Raw genomic sequence first — 21282 nt, forward strand, 5'->3', positions numbered from 1 at the left:
ACTTGTAGCTCTACTGTGTATTCGAAGCTTAGAACCACATGGTCACTGGCCCCAAGGGGTCTTTCATATGTGATGTCCTCGATATCTGCACTACTCAAGGTGAATACTAAGTCCAGCCTTGCTGGTTCATCCTCTCCTCTCTCTCTTGTAGTGTCCCTTACGTGTTGGCACATGAAGTTTTCCAGTACCACCTTCATCATCTTAGCCCTCCATGTATCTTGGCCCCCATGTGGGTCCAAGTTCTCCCAATCGATCTCCTTGTGGTTAAAGTCACCCATGATCAGGAGCTTTGCCGTGCATGCATGAGCTCTTCTGGTCACTCTAGCCAGTGTGTCAACCATCGCTCTATTGCTCTCGTCGTACTCTTGCCTTGGCCTCCTGCTATTCTGCGGTGGGTTATACATCACTGCTATTACCACCTTGGGACCTCCAGAGTGAAGCGTTCCCGCTATGTAATCACTTTCTTCTCTGCTGTCTCCTCTCTCCAGCTCATCAAAATTCCAGCGATTTTTGATCAGCAATGCCACTCCTCCACCCCCCCTGTTCCCTCTGTGTGTGTGTGTGTGTGTGTGTGTGTGTGTGTGTGTGTGTGTGTGTGTGTGTGTGTGTGTGTGTGTGTGTGTGTGTGTGTGTGTGTGTGTGTGTGTGTGTGTGTGTGTGTGTGTGTGTGCGTGTGTATATCTGTGTGTGTGACTCACCTGGTAACTAGCTGGCTCCATCACTGCTGGACACAAACAAGCTCACCGTGGGTCTGTACACCTAACATTCTGCTGGAAAGTGAAGAGAATTATGTTAAACACAAAATTAGTTAGAAAGTTTAAGTAGATTTGGAAATTTGGTTCTTAGAATTCCTAGATTTCTTTAGGTTATTAATTAAAAAAAAAGATATTAACAGACCTTACAGAGAAGATCACGTGATACAAAGTATGAAGAATATTTTAGAGAGAAAATATCCAAGATGGTGAAGGCAGCACTAGAAAACTTCATGTACCAACATGTTAAAGGCGCAACCAGAGAGAGAGAGGAGACGACGAACCAGCAAGGCTAGACCTCGTATTCACCTCGAACAGTTCAGACACAGAAGATATCACACATGAATACCCCTAAGCGCAAATGACCAGGTGGTCGTCTTGAGTTTCAAAAACACAGTGGAGTTAACAATGGAGAGTGAAGCAGTACGAGAAGGACGGGAGAAGCCAAACTTCCAAAAAGGGGACTACACAAGTACGAAACAATTCCTACATGAGGTGCAGCGGGTAACACATGACCACGAAGTGCAGGGAGGCAGTAGAGAAATTCTTACCAAAGGTCAACAGAAGCAACAGGAAGACCAGAGTGAGCCCATGGTTCACCAAGAGGTGTGGAGAGACCAAAGCCAAGTGTGCAAGAGCATGGAAAAAGTATAGAAGGCAAATGACCTAGGAAAACAGGGAGTTGAGTCGAAGAGCCAAAAATGAATATGCATGGATAAGGAGAGAAGCCCAGCATCAATACCAGAATATCACAGCATCAAATCCGACATAAAGTTGTTACACAGCCACATCAAGAGGAAAACAACAGCAAGGGTCAGGTAATCAGGTTGAGGAAGGAAGGAGGGGAGCTCTCAAAGATCGACCAGGAAATATGTGAAGAGCTCAGCTCAAGATTCAGGGAGGTATTCACAGTGGAAACAGAGAGGCTTCCAGAAAACCGAGGTGATAGGGTGCACTAGCAAGTGCTGGACACACTGCACACAACCGAGGATGAGGTGAAGAAACTGCTAGGAGAACTAGATACCTCGAAGGCAGGGAGCCCCAATAACATCTCTCCTTGCGTCCTGAGAGACGGAGCAGACGCACTGTGTGTTCCTCTAACAACAGTCTTCAATAAATTTATCGAAATAGGGGAACTACCTGAGGTGTGGAAGACAGCAAACATAGTCACAACTTTTAAGAAAGAAGGCAGACAGGCAGCATTAACCTACAGACTAGTGTAGCTAACAAGTAAAGATATGGAGAATATAATCAGAAGAGTGGTGGAGCACCTAGAAACGAATGGGCTTATACATGACAACCAACATGGCTTCAGGGAAGGGAAATCCTACTGGAGTTCTACGACATGGTAACAGAAGTAAGAAAGGAGAGAGGGGTGGGTAGACTACAACTTCTTGGACTGAAAGAAGACTTTTGAAACAGTACCACACAAAAGACTAGTTAAAAAACTGGAGGAGCAGGGAAGAATAGCGGTGAAAGTACTGCAGTGAGTTAGGGAATACATGACAGGAAGGAAACAACATTTGTTACCAACAATAATAATATTAAGAAAAATACTAATAATAGTATCTTTATGTACTACTAGTACATGTACAAGGTATACAGGTCTAGCTGACATCAGTGACATACTACTATATAGAAAGCTCCTTGTTATGCTGAGCGTTCCGGGCAGATTAGATCGTTTTGTCCCAGGATGCGATCCACACTAGTCGACTAACACCCACTTTGCTGATGGGTGAAGAGGGACAGCAGGTGTCTTATGGAAACGCGTCCTAATGTTACCCAGCCGTACCGGAGATTCGAACTCTGGACCTCAGTGTGTGAGCTGAGTGCTCTAGCGATCGAGATACGTGATAAGGTGCCAGAGTGGGCACATGTCTAGTGGGATTCTACAAGGGTTAGTCCTGGATCCGGCGATGTTTCTTATTTATGTGAATGACATGATGGAAGGGATAGATTCAGATGTGTCTCTTTGCAGATGATGTGAATCTAATGAGGTGAATACAAGCAGACAAGGATCATGTAAGTCTACAAGGAAATCTTGATAGGCTGCAAGCCTGGTCCGATAACTGGCTCCTGGACTTTACCCCCACCAAGCGCTAAGTCAGGAAGCTTGGGAAAGGACAAAGAAGACCGCAGATAGGGTACAGCCTAGGGGTCAAAGGCTGCAAAACTCACTCAACGAAAAGGATTTTGCAGTGAGCATCAGACAGAACAAATCTCCTCAGGCGCACATCAGCCAAATAACTGCTGCAGTATATGTAAGCCTGGTAAACCTAAGAATAACGTTTCAACACATAAGTAATGAGTCATTGAAGATTCTGTACACCGTGTACGTCAGACCCACACTGGAGTATGCAGCACCAGTATGGAACTCACTTCTGATCAAGCACGTCAAGAAATTGGAGAAATTGCAAAGGTTTGCATCAAGACTAGTCCCAGAGCTAAGGCATATCTCCTACGAGGAGAGGTTAAGGGAAATCAACCTGACGACACTGGACGATAGGTGGGATAGGGAGGAATTGATAACGATATATAAAATACTGAGAGGAATTGACAAAGTGAAGAGGAACAGACTATTTCAGATATATGACACAGCAACAACGGGACACAACTGGAAGTTGAAAACTCAGATAAGTCACAGGGATGTTAGACAATATTTTTAAGTCATAGAGCTGTCAGGCAGAGGAACAATCTGGAGAGTGATGTAGTAGAGGCAGAATCCATACTTAGATTTAAGAAGAGATACGTTAAAGCTCTTGGAGCAAAGAGAGAGTGGATCTAGTAACGACAAGCGAAAAGACGGGGCCAGCAGCTACGATTTGACCACTTCAACCAGAAAATAGGTGAGTACAAATTGGTAAGTAGACACACACACAGCTCATGATTCAGGAAGGTATTCACAGTGGAGACAGAGGCTCCCACAAAACCAAGAAGGCAGGGTGCAAGTGCTGGACACACTGCACACAACCGAGGATGAGATGAAGAAGCTACTAGGGAAACTAGATACCTCGAAGGCGGTGGGCCCAGAAAATATCTCTCCTTAGGTCCTGAGAGAGGAAGCAGACATACTGTGTGTACCTCTAACAACAACCTCAAATAAACCTATCGAAACAGAGCAATTGCCTGAGGTGTGAAGGACAGCAAATGTAGTCCCGATTTTTAAGGAGACAGACTAGCTGAACTAAACTACAGAATAGTGTCGTTGACATGTATTGTATATAAAGTTATGGAGAAGATTATTAGGGAAAGAATGGTGGAGCACCTAGAACTGAATGGCCTGATGCGTGACAACCAGCACGGCTTCAAGGAAAGGAAATCCTACAACACTAACCTATTGGAGTTCTATGACAAGGTAACAGAAGTAAGACACGGAGACACATATTAATTAAATAACTGTAGTAGCATACGTGCACCAGGCAAACATGAGAATAGCGTTTCAAGGTCTAAGTAAGGAGTCATTTATGACACTGTACACCGTGTATGTCAGGCTCACATTGGAGTATGCAGCACCAGTATGGAACCCACACCTGGTCAAACACATCAAGAAATTAGAGAAAGTGTAAAGGTTTGCAACAAGACTATTCCCGGAACTGAAGGGTTTGTACTAGGAGGAGAGGTTAAGGGAACTCAACCTGTCCACCCTGGAAGACAGGAGGGATAGGGGGGACATGATAACAACATATAAAATACTGAGAGGAATTGACAGGGTGGATAAGGGCAGAATATTTCAGAGATATGACACAGCAACAAGGGGTCACAAATGAAACTTGAAAATTCAGATGAGCCACACAGATTTTATCAAGTATTTCTTCAGCCACAGAGTCGTCAGGAAGTGGAACAATCTGGAAAGTGATGTAGAGGAGGCAGAATCCATACATAGCTTTAAGAAGAGGTATGATAAAACTCATGGAGCAGGGAGAAACTAGACCTAGTAGCGACCAGTGGAAAGGTGGGGGCAAGGAGCTGTGGTTCGATGCCTGCAATCACAATTAAGTATACACACACACACACACACACACACACACACACACACACACACACGCACGCGCGCGCGCACAGTGACCAGTGTCACTGATCTGTATAGTATGCAAAGACATGGAGAGGATTATCGGGAGGAGAGTGGTGGAGCAACTAGAACAGAATAAGCTTATAAATGACAACCAGCACGGATTTAGGGAAGGAAAATCCTGTATCACAAACCTTCTGGAGTTTTATGACAAGGTGAGACACGAGAGAGAGGGGAGGTTTGATTGTATTTCCATTGACTGCAAGAAGGCATTCGACACAGTTCCTCACAAAAGATTAGTGCAAAAGCTAGAGGATCAGGCACGCATAACAGGAAAGGCACTGCAATGGATCAGAGAATACCTAACAGGGAGGCAACAACGAGTCATGGTACGTGACGAGGTGTCAGAGTGGGCACCTGTGACGAGCGGGGTTCCACAGTGGTCAGTCCTGAGACCAATGTTATTTTCGGAATATGTGAATGACTTGACGGAAGGGATAGACTCAGAAGTATCCCTGTTTGCAAATAATGTGAAGTTAGTGAGGAGAATTAGATCGGATGAGGATCAGGTAGGACCATAAAGAGACCTGGACAGGCTGGACACCTGGTTCAACAACTCGCTCCTCGAATTTAACTCCGCCAAATGCAGTCATGAAAATTGGGGAAAAGTAAACAAGATCGCAGACAGAGCATAAGCTAGGTGGCCAAAGACTGCAAACTTCACTAAAGGAAAAGGATCTTGGGGTGAGTATAACACCGAGCATATCTCCTGAGGCGCATATCAATCAGATAACTGCTGCAGCATATGGGCGCCTGGCAAACCTAAGAATAGCGTTCCGATACCTCAGTAAGCAATCGTTCAAGACTCTGTACACCGTTTGCAACAAGACTAGTCCCAGAGCTAAGGGGATTGTCTTACGAAGAAAGGTTATGAGAAATCGGCCTGACAACACTGGAGAACAAGAGGGTCAGGGGAAACATGATAACGACGTATAAAATACTGCGAGGAATTGACAAGATGGACAAAGACAGGATGTTCCAGAGATAGAACACAGAAACATTTGGTCACAGTAGGAAGTTGAAGACTCCTATGAGTCAAAGGGATGTTAGGAAATATTTCTTCAGTCACAGAGTTGTTAGGAAGAGGAATAGTCTATCAGGTGATGTAGTGGAGGCAGGATATATACATAGTTTTAAGACGAGGTATGATGAAGCTCATGGAGCAGGGAGAGGGAGGACCCAGTAGAGGTCAGTGAAGAGGCGGGGCCAGGAGCTGAGTCTCGACCCCTGCAACCACAATCAGGTGAGTACACATACACACACACGCACACACACACACACACACACACACACACACACACACACACACACACACACACACACACACACGTCGTAGAGCCAGAAACGAATATGCACAGATAAGAAGGGAGGCCCAAAGACAATATGAAAACGACATAGCAGCAAAAGCCAAATCTGACCCGAAACTGTTGTACAGCCACATCAGGAGGAAAACAACAGTCAAGGACCAGGTAATCAGGCTAAGGAAGGAAGGAGGAGAGACAACAAGAAATGACCGTGAAGTATGTGAGGAACTCAACAAGAGATTCAAAGAAGTGTTCACAGAGGAGACAGAAGGGACTCCAGAAAGACGGAGAGGTGGGGCACACCACCATGTGCTGGACACAGTGCACACAACCGAGGAAGAAGTGAAGAGGCTTCTGAGTGAGCTAGATACCTCAAAGGCAATGGGGCCAGATAACATCTCCCCATGGGTATTGAGAGAGGGAGCAGAGGCACTATGTGTACCCCTAACAACAATATTCAATACATCTATCGAAACAGGGAGATTGCCTGAGGCATGGAAGACAGCAAATGTAGTCCCAATCTTTAAAAAAGGAGACAGACATGAAGCATTAAACTACAGACCAGTGTCACTGACATGTATAGTATGCAAAATCATGGAGAAGATTATCAGGAGAAGAGTAGTGGAACACCTAGAAAGGAACGATCTCATCAACAGCAGCCAACATGGTTTCAGGGACGGGAAATCCTGTGTCACAGACCTACTGGAGTTCTATGACATGGTGACAGCAGTAAAACAAGAGAGAGAGGGGTGGGTGGATTGCATTTTCTTGGACTGCAAGAAGGCGTTTGACACAGTTCCACACAAGAGATTGGTGCAAAAACTGGAGGACCAAGCAGGGATAACAGGGAAGGCACTACAATGGATCAGGGAATACTTGTCAGGAAGACAGCAGCGAGTCATGGTACGTGGCGAGGTGTCAGTGTGGGCACCTGTGACCAGCGGGGTCCCACAGGGGTCAGTCCTAGGACCAGTGCTGTTTCTGGTATTTGTGAACGACATGACGGAAGGAATAGACTCTGAGGTGTCCCTGTTTGCAGATGACGTGAAGTTGATGAGAAGAATTCACTCGATCGAAGACCAGGCAGAACTACAAAGGGATCTGGACAGGCTGCAGACCTGGTCCAGCAATTGGCTCCTGGAGTTCAATCCCACCAAGTGCAAAGTCATGAAGATTGGGGAAGGGCAAAGAAGACCGCAGACGGAGTACAGTCTAGGGGGCCAGAGACTACAAACCTCACTTAAGGAAAAAGATCTTGGGGTGAGTATAACACCAGGCACATCTCCTGAAGCGCACATCAACCAAATAACTGCTGCAGCATATGGGCGCCTAGCAAACCTCAGAACAGCATTCCGACATCTTAATAAGGAATCATTCAGGACCCTGTACACCGTGTACGTTAGGCCCATATTGGAGTATGCGGCACCAGTTTGGAACCCACATCTAGCCAAGCACATAAAGAAACTAGAGAAAGTGCAAAGGTTTGCAACAAGACTAGTCCCAGAGCTAAGAGGTATGTCCTACGAGGAGAGGTTAAGGGAAATCAACCTGACGACACTGGAGGACAGGAGAGATAGGGGGGACATGATAACGACGTACAAAATACTGAGAGGAATTGACAAGGTGGACAAAGACAGGATGTTCCAGAGATTGGACACAGTAACAAGGGGACACAGTTGGAAGCTGAAGACACAGATGAATCACAGGGATGTTAGGAAGTATTTCTTCAGTCACAGAGTAGTCAGGAAGTGGAATAGCTTTGGAAGCGATGCAGTGGAGGCAGGATCCATACATAGCTTTAAGCAGAGGTATGATAAAGCTCACGGTTCAGGGAGAGTGACCTAATAGCGACCAGTGAAGAGGCGGGACCAGGAGCTTGGACTCGACCCCTGCAACCTCAACTAGGTGAGTACACACATGCACAAAGAGACCAGACAAACATTAACTCCTCAGTAAATTACCTCAAATGACGCAGCAACACAAATGTTAAACTGAAAGTCATAAAACGTCCAGCAAACTGAAGACGTTTGTCTGTGAAATGTTTTCTAGTCACGTCAGTTTTTAGCTTCCAGAAGCAACAGAGCGCCAGTGTAGTTAACAGTCTTCTCAATATTGTTTATTCAGTGAACCCTCGAGACAATAAATAAAATATTTCAAGTACTGTACATTATTATGAAATTATTATGATAATTACTGCTCCTAGAACTGTCTCTCAACCACCCATTATTATGATTATTGCTCCTAGAACTGTCTCTCAGCCACCCATTATTATGATTACTGGTTCCTAGAACTGTCTCTCAACCACCCATTATTATGATTACTGCTCCTAGAACTGTCTCTCAACCACCCATTATTATGATTATTGCTCCTAGAACTGTCTCTCAGCCACCCATTATTATGATTATTGCTCCTAGAACTGTCTCTCAACCACCCATTATTATGATTATTGCTCCTAGAACTGTCTCTCAGCCACCCATTATTATGATTACTGCTCCTAGAACTGACTCTCAACCACCCATTATTATGATTACTGCTCCTAGAACTGTCTCTCAAGCACCTATTATTATGATTACTGGTTCCTAGAACTGTCTCTCAACCACCCATTATTATGATTATTGCTCCTAGAACTGTCTCTCAGCCACCCATTATTATGATTATTGCTCCTAGAACTGTCTCTCAACCACCCATTATTATGATTATTGCTCCTAGAACTGTCTCTCAGCCACCCATTATTATGATTACTGCTCCTAGAACTGACTCTCAACCACCCATTATTATGATTACTGCTCCTAGAACTGTCTCTCAAGCACCTATTATTATGATTACTGGTTCCTAGAACTGTCTCTCAACCACCCATTATTATGATTACTGCTCCTAGAACTGTCTCTCAACCACCCATTATTATGATTACTGGTTCCTAGAACTGTCTCTCAACCACCCATTATTATGATTACTGCTCCTAGAACTGTCTCTCAGCCACCCATTATTATGATTACTGCTCCTAGAACTGACTCTCAACCACCCATTATTATGATTACTGCTCCTAGAACTGTCTCTCAAGCACCTATTATTATGATTACTGGTTCCTAGAACTGTCTCTCAACCACCCATTATTATTATTACTGCTCCTAGAACTGTCTCTCAACCACCCATTATTATGATTACTGCTCCTAGAACTGTCTCTCAGCCACCCATTATTATGATTACTGCTCCTAGAACTGTCTCTCAGCCACCCATTATTATGATTACTGCTCCTAGAACTGTCTCTCAGCCACCCATTATTATGATTACTGCTCCTAGAACTGTCTCTCAGCCACCCATTATTATGATTACTGCTCCTAGAACTGTCTCTCAACCACCCATTATTATTATTACTGCTCCTAGAACTGTCTCTCAGCCACCCATTATTATGATTACTGCTCCTAGAACTGTCTCTCAACCACCCATTATTATGATTACTGCTCCTAGAACTGTCTCTCAACCACCCATTATTATGATTACTGCTCCTAGAACTGTCTCTCAGCCACCCATTATTATGATTACTGCTCCTAGAACTGTCTCTCAACCACCCATTATTATGATTACTGCTCCTAGAACTGTCTCTCAACCACCCATTATTATGATTATTGCTCCTAGAACTGTCTCTCAACCTCCCATTATTATGATTACTGCTCCTAGAACTGTCTCTCAGCCACCCATTATTATGATTACTGCTCCTAGAGCTGTCTCTCAGCCACCCATTATTATGATTACTGCTCCTAGAACTGTCTCTCAGCCACCCATTATTATGATTACTGCTCCTAGAACTGTCTCTCAGTCACCCATTATTATGATTACTGCTCCTAGAACTGTCTCTCAGCCACCCATTATTATGATTACTGCTCCTAGAACTGTCTCTCAACCACCCATTATTATGATTACTGCTCCTAGAACTGTCTCTCAGCCACCCATTATTATGATTACTGCTCCTAGAACTGTCTCTCAGCCACCCATTATTATGATTACTGCTCCTAGAACTGTCTCTCAACCTCCCATTATTATGATTACTGGTTCCTAGAACTGTCTCTCAACCTCCCATTATTATGATTACTGGTTTCTAGAGCTGTCTCTCAACCTCCCATTATTATGATTACTGCTCCTAGAACTGTCTCTCAACCACCCATTATTATGATTACTGCTCCTAGAACTGTCTCTCAACCACCCATTATTATGATTACTGCTCCTAGAACTGTCTCTCAACCACCCATTATTATGATTACTGGTTCCTAGAACTGTCTCTCAACCACCCATTATTATATTTACTGGTTCCCAGAACTGTCTCTCAACCTCCCATTATTATGATTACTGGTTCCTAGAGCTGTATCTCAACCTCCCATTATTATGATTACTGGTTCCTAGAACTGTCTCTCAACCTCCCATTATTATGATTACTGGTTTCTAGAGCTGTCTCTCAACCTCCCATTATTATGATTACTGGTTCCTAGAACTGTATCTCAACCACCCATTATTATGTTTACTGCTCCTAGAACTGTCTCTCAACCACCCATTATTATGATTACTGCTCCTAGAACTGTCTCTCAACCACCCATTATCATGATTACTGGTTCCTAGAACTGTATCTCAACCTCCCATTATTATGATTACTGGTTTCTAGAGCTGTCTCTCAACCTCCCATTATTATGATTACTGGTTCCTAGAACTGTATCTCAACCACCCATTATTATGTTTACTGCTCCTAGAACTGTATCTCAACCACCCATTATTATAACTACTAGGTCCAAGAACTGTCTCTCAACCACCCATTATTTGCACTTAAACAGACGGGATATTTAGGTAAATCTGTCCATTATTCTTAATAATTTTCCTAAGATTAGAATCCTGAAACACCAATTTAAATCTGAGAAGGAAAGCTTGAGAGGCTTCTGAGAAGCAGTGTTATTAGAGTCGTAATTTGTGGCAGTTATCGTGATCAACCTGACATCAACAGTCTTCATGATCAATGTGACATCAACAGTCTTCATTATCAATGTGACATCAACAGTCTTCATGATCAATGTGACATCAACAGTCTTCATTATCAATGTGACATCAACAGTCTTCATGATCAACCTGATATCGACAGTCTTCATGATCAATGTGACATTAACAGTCTTCATCATTAACCTGACATCAACAGTCTTTGTGATCAGCCTGACATCAACAGTCATCGTGATCACCCAGACATCAACAGTCTTCGTAATCAATGTGACATCAACAGTCTTCATGATCAACTTAAAATCAGTCGTCGTGATCAATCTGACATCAACAGTCCTCGTGATCGAATTGACATCAACAGTCATCGTGATCAGTGTGACATCAACAGTCTTTATGATCGACCTAATATCAATAGTCTTGGTGATCAACCTGACATCAACAGCATTCGTGATCAACCTGACTTCAATAGTCTTCGTGATCAACCTGATTTCAAGTCTTCGTGATCAACCTGACATCAACAGTCATCGTGATCACCCTGACATCAACAGCCTTCGTGATCAACCTGACATCAAAAGCCTTCGTGATCAACCTGACTTCAACAGTCTTCGTGATCAACCTGACATCAACAGTCATCGTGATCACCCTGACATCAACAGCCTTCGTGATCGACCTGACATCAACAGCCTTCGTGATCAACCTGACTTCAACAGTCCTCGTGATCAACCTGACATCAACAGTCATCGTGATCAGCCTGACATCAACAGTCTTCGTGATCAATCTGACATCAAAGTCTTCGTGATCAATGTGACATCAACAGTCTTCGTGATCAACTTGACATCAACAATATTCGTGTTCATTGTGACATCAACAGTCTTCACGATCAACCTGACATCAGTCTTCGTGATCAAGACTAGGCCACAGTGATGGTGGTGACCATGGGCTCACCACTAGGCCACAGTGATGGTGGTGACCATGGGCTCACCACTAGGCCACTTTATGATAGTGGTGACCATGGGCTCACCACGTGGACACTTAATGATGGTGGTGACCATGGGCTCACCACTAGGCCACAGTGATGGTGGTGACCATGGGCTCACCACTAGGCCACAGTGATGGTGGTGACCATGGGCTCACCACTAGGCCACAGTGATGGTGGTGACCATGGGCTCACCACGTGGACACTTAATGATGGTGGTGACAATGGGCTCACCACGGGGACACTTAATGATGGTGGTGGGGCTCACCACGTGGACACTTAATGATGGTGGTGACCATGGGCTCACCACGTGGACACTTAATGATGGTGGTGACCATGGGCTCACCACGTGGACACTTAATGATGGTGGTGACCATGGGCTCACCACGTGGACACTTAATGATGGTGGTGACCATGGGCTCACCACTAGGCCACAGTGATGGTGGTGACCATGAGCTCACCACGTGGACACTTAATGATGGTGGTGACCATGGGCTCACCACGTGGACACTTAATGATGGTGGTGACCATGAGCTCACCACGTGGACACTTAATGATGGTGGTGACCATGAGCTCACCACGTGGACACTTAATGATGGTGGTGACCATGAGCTCACCACGTGGACACTTAATGATGGTGGTGACCATGGGCTCACCACTAGGCCACAATGATGGTGGTGACCATGGGCTCACCACTAGGCCACAATGATGGTGGTGACCATGGGCTCACCACTAGGCCACAATGATGGTGGTGACCATGGGCTCACCCACAAACGCTGGCAGTAAGCAATTTCTCTTTCCTCTCTTAGTAAAGTTAACATAAGAATATTAGAAAGAAGGAAGGACGCGGAAGTTTCAACTCATTCTTCTCAGAGTTCGGGAAAATCTAAAAAATGCGATCATTAATCTCTCTAATTCCTGTAATACGTCTTCCAAAATGAGTCAACGGTACCTAGTGACGCTATAAAGTCACACTCACGAACCTGGAAAACTTAAGGCAGTCAGCAAATTTATTGATCCTTATCATGTTCACAGACAATTTCGTACAAATAATTTCGAGGGCGAGAAACGTAGTGGGATCATTAAAGAGGCCGACATAGATCACACGATAATGTTCAGGAAATAAATTGAGGTTGAAGAACAAGAACTGAGACTGCGAAATCAGACGACAGAAGCTCATGGCGGTTCTCCTTCCTCCTCCTCTACTAACTTGACAGTCTAATTGTTCATCAAACTTGTGTTCTTTGTCTCAGGAGAAACATACCAACTTGTGCTTAATGTCATACCACTAGAAAATTCTTCTGCTCCTTAATGCTTAAAAAAAATACAATAGGACCTACGTCCCTTGATGCTTTGACAGAACCTGAAGTGTGAAGTATGTTGCGGTCACCACTGTACACACAAACAATTATTCTATCAAGCCCCACGGAAGACGTTCATCTCCGTCCAATTTATCTTTATTTTCCTTAGAAGACTAAACATTTCTTGAGCTTCCACCTTCTTGATGGTTAGTTTTTTCACCATTAGCTAACTTTTATTTATTTTTTTTATTAAAATGCTGTAACAAGTCGACAATGCCACGAGGCTAAGTGATTTTATGAGCCTCTTAAGCAAATTTCATTACTCTTGTCACTAGGCCTACTCATCTGATCAGCCATCTGGTGACGCTCACATCCTAGCTTAGATGGTGCTCCCAGGGCTGTCCGTTACATTGCTTGCATACCTATTATGAATCATCTCATCTCAGCTTCGGTTAATCTCTCTTACATACGCTTCTTCAAGTGCTCCACTCACTAAATTATATTAGTGACCGTTAGCAATCAAGTCTAAGAGCTGGGACAGAGCCAAGCCAAGGGAGGGAGAGAGAAAAAAAGTCAGTTCCCCTTTCCCCTGGGTCCAACAGATATACGCATTTCTATCACGGAAACATCCAGCTTCTCAGAATGTCACAGCATCGTACAATAAAAAATCTTCAAACCAGGGCATTCTGCGAACCTGCCCAACACTGCCAGTCTGCCCAGCACTACCAGCCGATGTCATAGCTTCAGCTACCAGCTACCTGCTACTCACATACATCGACGTGCAACAGTAGAATCATTTATTTTTTGCGTGTGGAAATGATGCTTTGAGAATAGGGATTATCCTGGCTTGCCCCCAGCATGAACTCCAGTCTGCACCCACAACGTCACCACACTTTACATCTTTACCTAACCTGAACTTGAGAGTGGCTTTCTGCAGTGGTCAAGTAACTCTGTAAGTCCCCAAAAGGCAAAAGCAAGCCGGTATTGTTAAGCCCGCTTAGATGACATCACCGTCAGCACCACAGGCAGGTGCTATCCAACCTACAATCATCTCTTTACTGTAATTAATAGAGCTTGACACGTTACTAACACTTATTTCACTTAGGCTCGATGATGAGGTGCTAGTGAATACTTTTGTCACGTCGGCAGGTACCATAGATTTGCAGAGAAAATCCATTAACAACAGTGATATTCACTCATGTGTCCAAGTTCTCCTTCAGAAAATTCATCACCTCTGGTGATAGCCACACAGCCCCATGATCAACAGCCCCATAGTTACCCGACACATCCTCTGATCTGTTTACGAGAAGCACACCTGTGAAAAATTATGAAGAATGGGCTTAGTTGCCGAAGTTCTAGCAAAAACAATATACATCACTTACCATGCTTATATAGAAATCTGAAGTATTAAGCAAACGGGTTCGAAGAATTAAAGGGGGATATCAACAAGACTTGGAAAACATTCACAAATAATAAGCTCGTGCAAAACTGCCAAGACAAAAGAAACTTCACCGCCCAGACCAAACGAACCTTTTATCCATCCTGCTGATTCAGTAACTAAACTAACAACCTTTAGTCAACCAAAATCCAAAACTCAACTGATTAGTGAACACCTCAGTGAGTTACCAAGTTAGATGAGATTTTTTTTATGTTTTTTTAACCCCTAAGAATTATCCAGCCAGGATAATCCAAGGACTGTCTGTCTTATTTCCATTGGGGGTCCTATTAATCTTGTCTCCCCAAGATGTGACCCACACCAGTCGGCTAACACCCAGGCACCTACTTGCTTGCTAGATGAATTGTGACGGTTGGTGTAAGGAAACACGCCCACTGTTTCTATCAGGCCGGGGATTGAACCACGGACTTTCAGTGTGTGTGTCCGTGGTTCAAATATCGTGGTGCCACGGGACACCACGCTACTTGCCCTAGACGACTCATACAGATGCTAACTTCAATACTAAAAGCACTCAAAAATAAGGCATGTAAAAAGACTGCCCCGAGGCCTGGTCTCAGACCGAGCCGCGGGGGCGGTGACCCTGAAGCACTCTCCAGGTATGCGGTATCGCCTATCATTGCAATTCTGTTTAATTAATCACTTATAACCTTTACTCTACCAAATATACTTAAACTTGAGAGAGTTACCTCACTCCATAAAGTTACTTCACTCCATAAAGTTACTTCACTCCTTAAAGTTACCTCACTCCATAAAGTTACCTCACTCCATAAAGTTACTTCACTCCATAAAGTTACCTCACTCCATAAAGTTACCTCACTCCATAAAGTTACTTCACTCCATAAAGTTACCTCACTCCATAAAGTTACCTCACTCCATAAAGTTACCTCACTCCATAAAGTTACCTCACTCCATAAAGTTACCTCACTCCATAAAGTTACCTCACTCCATAAAGTTACCTCACTCCATAAAGTTACCTCACTCCATAAAGTTACCTCACTTCATAAAGTTACCTCACTCCATAAAGTTATCTCACTTCATAAAGTTACCTCACTCCATAAAGTTACCTCACTCCATAAAGTTACCTCACTCCATAAAGTTACCTCACTCCATAAAGTTACCTCACTCCATAAAGTTACCTCACTCCATAAAGTTACCTCACTCCATAAAGTTACCTCACTCCATAAAGTTACCTCACTCCATAAAGTTACCTCACTCCATAAAGTTACCTCACTCCATAAAGTTACCTCACTCCATAAAGTTACCTCACTCCATAAAGTTACCTCACTCCATAAAGTTACCTCACTCCATAAAGTTACCTCACTCCATAAAGTTACCTCACTCCATAAAGTTACCTCACTCCATAAAGTTACCTCACTCCATAAAGTTACCTCACTCCATAAAGGTGGAGACTAAGCTGATAGTAACATCTACAAACCAATCTTTAACTTGCCTTTATTATAAGTGAATACATATTGGCATATGAAAGTATTTAAGTTGATACTAGTAAATAAGTGTAAACATAGATGGTGTTATTGAGAGGAAAGTATTTCTTACTTATCAAAGAGAACACTTTGTAACCAGTTGCTTGGGACTGATATCTAACATTAACAGTACCATTTTCAGACATGAAACCCTATTTCTAATATATTACATAAAGCTATGTCGTACTGGTACAGTGCTGCACCTCTCTTTCAGGTTCAGCTTTTGATGATGCTATTATTGTTTCAGACTTATGAAAATATTTAACAAACTTGAATATTAAACATAAGGAAGACAAATGCTGGATGAGGTTAGCAGCAGAATGCAGTGAAAGGGAGCAGCAGCGAGGCAGTAGAACACAACTAGTGACAACAGTCAACAGAAGGAAGTAGATATGGTAAGAAATATATAAGTGGAGGAGGAGAAAACGAAGCAGAAATACGTAGCAATTATAGAAACCCTGAGGATTACCCCACATATAGTGTGGATGAGATTGATGCTTTGATGACTGCGTGGAGGCACTGACCCCAAGTGTGAAGTGGTGGTGGAGGCACTGACGGAGACCTTGTGTGGTGGAGGCACTGACGGAGACCCTGTGTGGTGGAGACCATACAGCGTGTGGGCTGGAGATAGCGACAGCACTGACGGTAACCCGGTGTTATGTGTGACGGTGGAGTCGGCACTGTCTCTGACCACGAGTGAACCTCGGTTGAGGACTTCCCTCCCTACTCTCGCGTGCGTGCTGGTTGACCTGGCAACCCTCCAAGGCGACGGGTCACGCTATTTCTCGCCCTCATAACACGCCATCTTCTCTTTCCGTGGGATCACCGACGTTAATGACAGGTTCTGGTAGAAACTCTTGCGCTTCCAAATCTGTACCACGAGGAGCCAAGTATTGTTGGTAACGAGTTCATGTTTATTAATGGGTTGTACATGTCAGTGTCATTATGACTCACCTCTCTATAACTAGACCCTTATTACACTTATTTACTCTCCATTATTCTTACAATCTTGCATCGATTTTCCTTGCATTATACTTATTTTATTTTATTTATGAACCCTTACTATGTCCAGACCGAAGTTTTTTCGTTGATAAGAATTCGAAAACAAATCAAAGATATTTTGATTGCTATTAAAATTTCAAGAAATAATAATAACTCTTTATGGTAATTTGAAAGATATGATAGAAAGAAGTGGACCAGAGACGTGGACCAGAGACGTGGACCAGAGACGTGGACCAGAGACGTGGACCAGAGACGTGGACCAGAGACGTGGACCAGAGACGTGGACCAGAGACGCGGACCAGAGACGTGGACCAGAGACGTGGACCAGAGACGTGGACCAGAGACGTGGACCAGAGACGTCGACCAGAGACGTGGACCAGAGACGCGGACCAGAGACGCGGACCAGAGACGTGGACCAGAGACGTGGACCAGAGACGTGGACCAGAGACGTGGACCAGAGACGTGGACCAGAGACGTGGACCAGAGACGTGGACCAGAGACGTGGACCAGAGACGTGGACCAGAGACGTGGACCAGAGACGTGGACCAGAGACGTGGACCAGAGACGTGGACCAGAGACGTGGACCAGAGACGTGGACCAGAGACGTGGACCAGAGACGTGGACCAGAGACGTGGACCAGAGACGTGGACCAGAGACGTGGACCAGAGACGTGGACCAGAGACGTGGACCAGAGACGTGGACCAGAGACGTGGACCAGAGACGTGGACCAGAGACGTGGACCAGAGACGTGGACCAGAGACGTGGACCAGAGACGCGGACCAGAGACGTGGACCAGAGACGTGGACCAGAGACGTGGACCAGAGACGTGGACCAGATTTGGGCAAATTTGTGATTTCGTTAAGCAGGAAATAAGAGTTTATTAGCTCAAGGATACAACTATGTCATAAACTCTATCATAAATTCCTACTTTGGTAAGACAGTCTTAGTGTCACTGTTACTGATGCTCAGCCTTTGTGACTTACATAACGTTTCCTGTAACAAGTTTCTTTACTCAGAGATCACAGAAACATGAACATCTCACCAGATCCATCAAGATGACTTGATAAATTAGACACATGTGCAACTCTTGGGTATCTTTATTGAGGAAACGTTTCGCCACACAGTGGCTTCATCAGTCCATACGTAGGAGAAACTTGAAAAACAGGAGGAGAATGAGGTAATCAGTCCCTCAACCTTGAGTCGATGTGTTCAGTCCATCAATCTTGAATAGAATACGGCATATGAGCGGAGAAGCAGCTTATAAACCGTATGGCAGGAGAGGTGTAGCAGTCGTAGGTGGTGTCACATTTGTTCAATGTGGAAGTAGGTCGTGCCCAAGAATTAGGCAAGCGAAGAATTCCTAAGTGTTAAGATCCCAAGAAGTTGCAGTGTCTGACAGATTTGTAGACCTACTTCCACATTGAACAAATGTGACACCACCTATGACTGCTACACCTCTCCTGCCATACGGTTTATAAGCTGCTTCTCCGCTCATATGCCGTATTCTATTCAAGATTGATGGACTGAACACATCGACTCAAGGTTGAGGGACTGATTACCTCATTCTCCTCCTGTTTTTCAAGTTTCTCCTACGTATGGACTGATGAAGCCACTGTGTGGCGAAACGTTTCCTCAATAAAGATTCCCAAGAGTTGCACATGTGTCTAATTTATCAACATGTCGGTTCTCTGAACCATTCATCTACAAAGATGACTTGACTTGTAGCCCTCACCCACTCAAGATGTCTGCCAGGCTGCTGCTCACATCTTCCAACACACCTCTCAACACTTGATAGATTCTTGGTGTTATTTCGTAAGTTTTCTCCATGATACATAGGCTAGTTGTCTGTCTTTTATATCTATAATAAAAAGTGTGTAAATGTGCTATTCTAGTTGCCAGAGTTACCGAGACTTTTCATACGTTGAAATTACAGACAAAGAACAGCTATTGTACATCATAATAAAGTCCCACCTTGTTTAGTTAAGCCTCCCACATCTCTGAGTATGAGACATAACAGTCCACTAACATTCAGCTGTTAATTTACCGGCACATGAACAAGGACACTAAGTGTAGCGACATTTCATTAACTTAATGGTATACAATACTGTCGAGTACGTGAGTAAGACATGAACAACAGTTTAGAATCTGAATTATCCATATGTTTCGCCTGCTGAACAAGTTTCTTGAATCTTAATACACAGGACACAACTTAGGGATGTAAATATGACGTGACCAGTCCCTCAGTCTTCAAGAAGAACTTAGTAGGAAGTGGCCAGTCCCTCAGTCTTCAAGAAGAATTTAGTAGGAAGTGGCCAGTCCCTCAGTCTTCAAGAAGAACTTAGTAGGAAGTGGCCAGTCCCTCAGTCTTCAAGAAGAACTTAGTAGGAAGTGGCCACCCCCTCAGTCTTCAAGAAGAACTTAGTAGGAAGTGGCCAGTCCCTCAGTCTTCAAGAAGATCTTAGTAGGAAGTGGCCAGTCCCTCAGTCTTCAAGAAGAACTTAGTAGGAAGTGGCCAGTCCCTCAGTCTTCAAGAAGAACTTAGTAGGAAGAGGCTATTCCCTCAGTCTTCAAGAAGAACTTAGTAGGAAGAGGCCATTCCCTCAGTCTTCAAGAAGAACTTAGTAGGAAGTGGCCAGTCCCTCAGCCTTCAAGAAGAACTTAGTAGGAAGTGGCCAGTCCCTCAGTCTTCAAGAAGAACTTAGCAGGAAGTGGCCAGTCCCTCAGCCTTCAAGAAGAACTTAGTAGGAAGTGGCCAGTCCTTCAGTCTTCAAGAAGAACTTAGTAGGAAGTGGCCAGTCCCTCAGTCTACAAGAAAAACTTAGTAGGAAGTGGCCAGTCCCTCAGCCTTCAAGAAGAACTTAGTAGGAAGTGGCCAGTCCCTCAGTCTTCAAGAAAAACTTAGTAGGAAGTGGCCAGTCCCTATGTCTTCAAGAAGAACTTAGTAGGAAGTGGCCAGTCCCTCAGCCTTCAAGAACTTAGTAGGAAGTGGCCAGTCCCTCAGTCTTCAAGAAGAACTTAGTAGGAAGTGGCCAGTCCCTCAGTTTTCAAGAAGAACTTAGTAGGAAGTGGCCAGTCCCTCAGTCTTCAAGAAGAACTTAGTAGGAAGTGGCCAGTCCCTCAGCCTTCAAGAACTTAGTAGGAAGTGGCCAGTCCCTCAGTCTTCAAGAAGAACTTAGTAGGAAGTGGCCAGTCCCTCAGTCTTCAAGAAGAATTTAGTAGGAAGTGGCCAGTCCCTCAGTCTTCAAGAAGAACTTAGTAGGAAGTGGCCAGTCCCTCAGTCTTCAAGAAGAATTTAGTAGGAAGTGGCCAGTCCCTCAGCCTTCAAGAAGAATTTAGTAGGAAGTGGCCAGTCCTTCAGTCTTCAAAAAGAATTTAGTAGGAAGTGGCCAGTCCCTCAGTCTTCAAGAAGAACTTAGTAGGAAGTGGCCAGTCCCTCAGTCTTCAAGAAGAACTTAGTAGGAAGTGGCCACCCCCTCAGTCTTCAAGAAGAACTTAGTAGGAAGTGGCCAGTCCCTCAGTCTTCAAGAAGATCTTAGAAGGAAGTGGCCAGTCCCTCAGTCTTCAAGAAGAACTTAGTAGGAAGTGGCCAGTCCCTCAGTCTTCAAGAAGAACTTAGTAGGAAGAGGCTATTCCCTCAGTCTTCAAGAAGAACTTAGTAGGAAGAGGCCATTCCCTCAGTCTTCAAGAAGAACTTAGTAGGAAGTGGCCAGTCCCTCAGCCTTCAAGAAGAACTTAGTAGGAAGTGGCCAGTCCCTCAGTCTTCAAGAAGAACTTAGTAGGAAGTGGCCAGTCCCTCAGTCTTCAAGAAGAACTTAGTAGGAAGTGGCCAGTCCTTCAGTCTTCAAGAAGAACTTAGTAGGAAGTGGCCAGTCCCTCAGTCTACAAGAAAAACTTAGTAGGAAGTGGCCAGTCCCTCAGCCTTCAAGAAGAACTTAGTAGGAAGTGGCCAGTCCCTCAGTCTTCAAGA

At 44.3% G+C, this 21282-nt stretch overlaps 1 protein-coding gene across 2 annotated transcripts in view; it reads right to left on the reverse strand.

The window, feature by feature from the left end:
- Positions 1-16981, reverse strand: part of LOC138852954 (uncharacterized) — a 35450-nt gene extending 18469 nt beyond the window's left edge. The window contains exons 1-2 of one of the 2 annotated variants that reach the window (XM_070086833.1): positions 16838-16981; positions 699-767 (exon numbers count right to left, since the gene is read on the reverse strand). In XM_070086833.1, coding sequence (XP_069942934.1) covers positions 699-719 — 21 coding nt within the window. In that variant the 5' untranslated portion in view covers positions 720-767; positions 16838-16981. Of the gene's footprint in view, positions 1-698; positions 771-16837 lie in introns of both variants that reach the window. The other variant, XM_070086834.1, reaches the window with a different exon arrangement.
- Between the last annotated feature and the right edge of the window lie 4301 nt (positions 16982-21282).

Source organism: Cherax quadricarinatus, chromosome 19 (assembly GCF_038502225.1).
Source record: "Cherax quadricarinatus isolate ZL_2023a chromosome 19, ASM3850222v1, whole genome shotgun sequence".
In the NCBI taxonomy this organism is placed as follows: Eukaryota; Metazoa; Arthropoda; class Malacostraca; order Decapoda; family Parastacidae; genus Cherax; species Cherax quadricarinatus.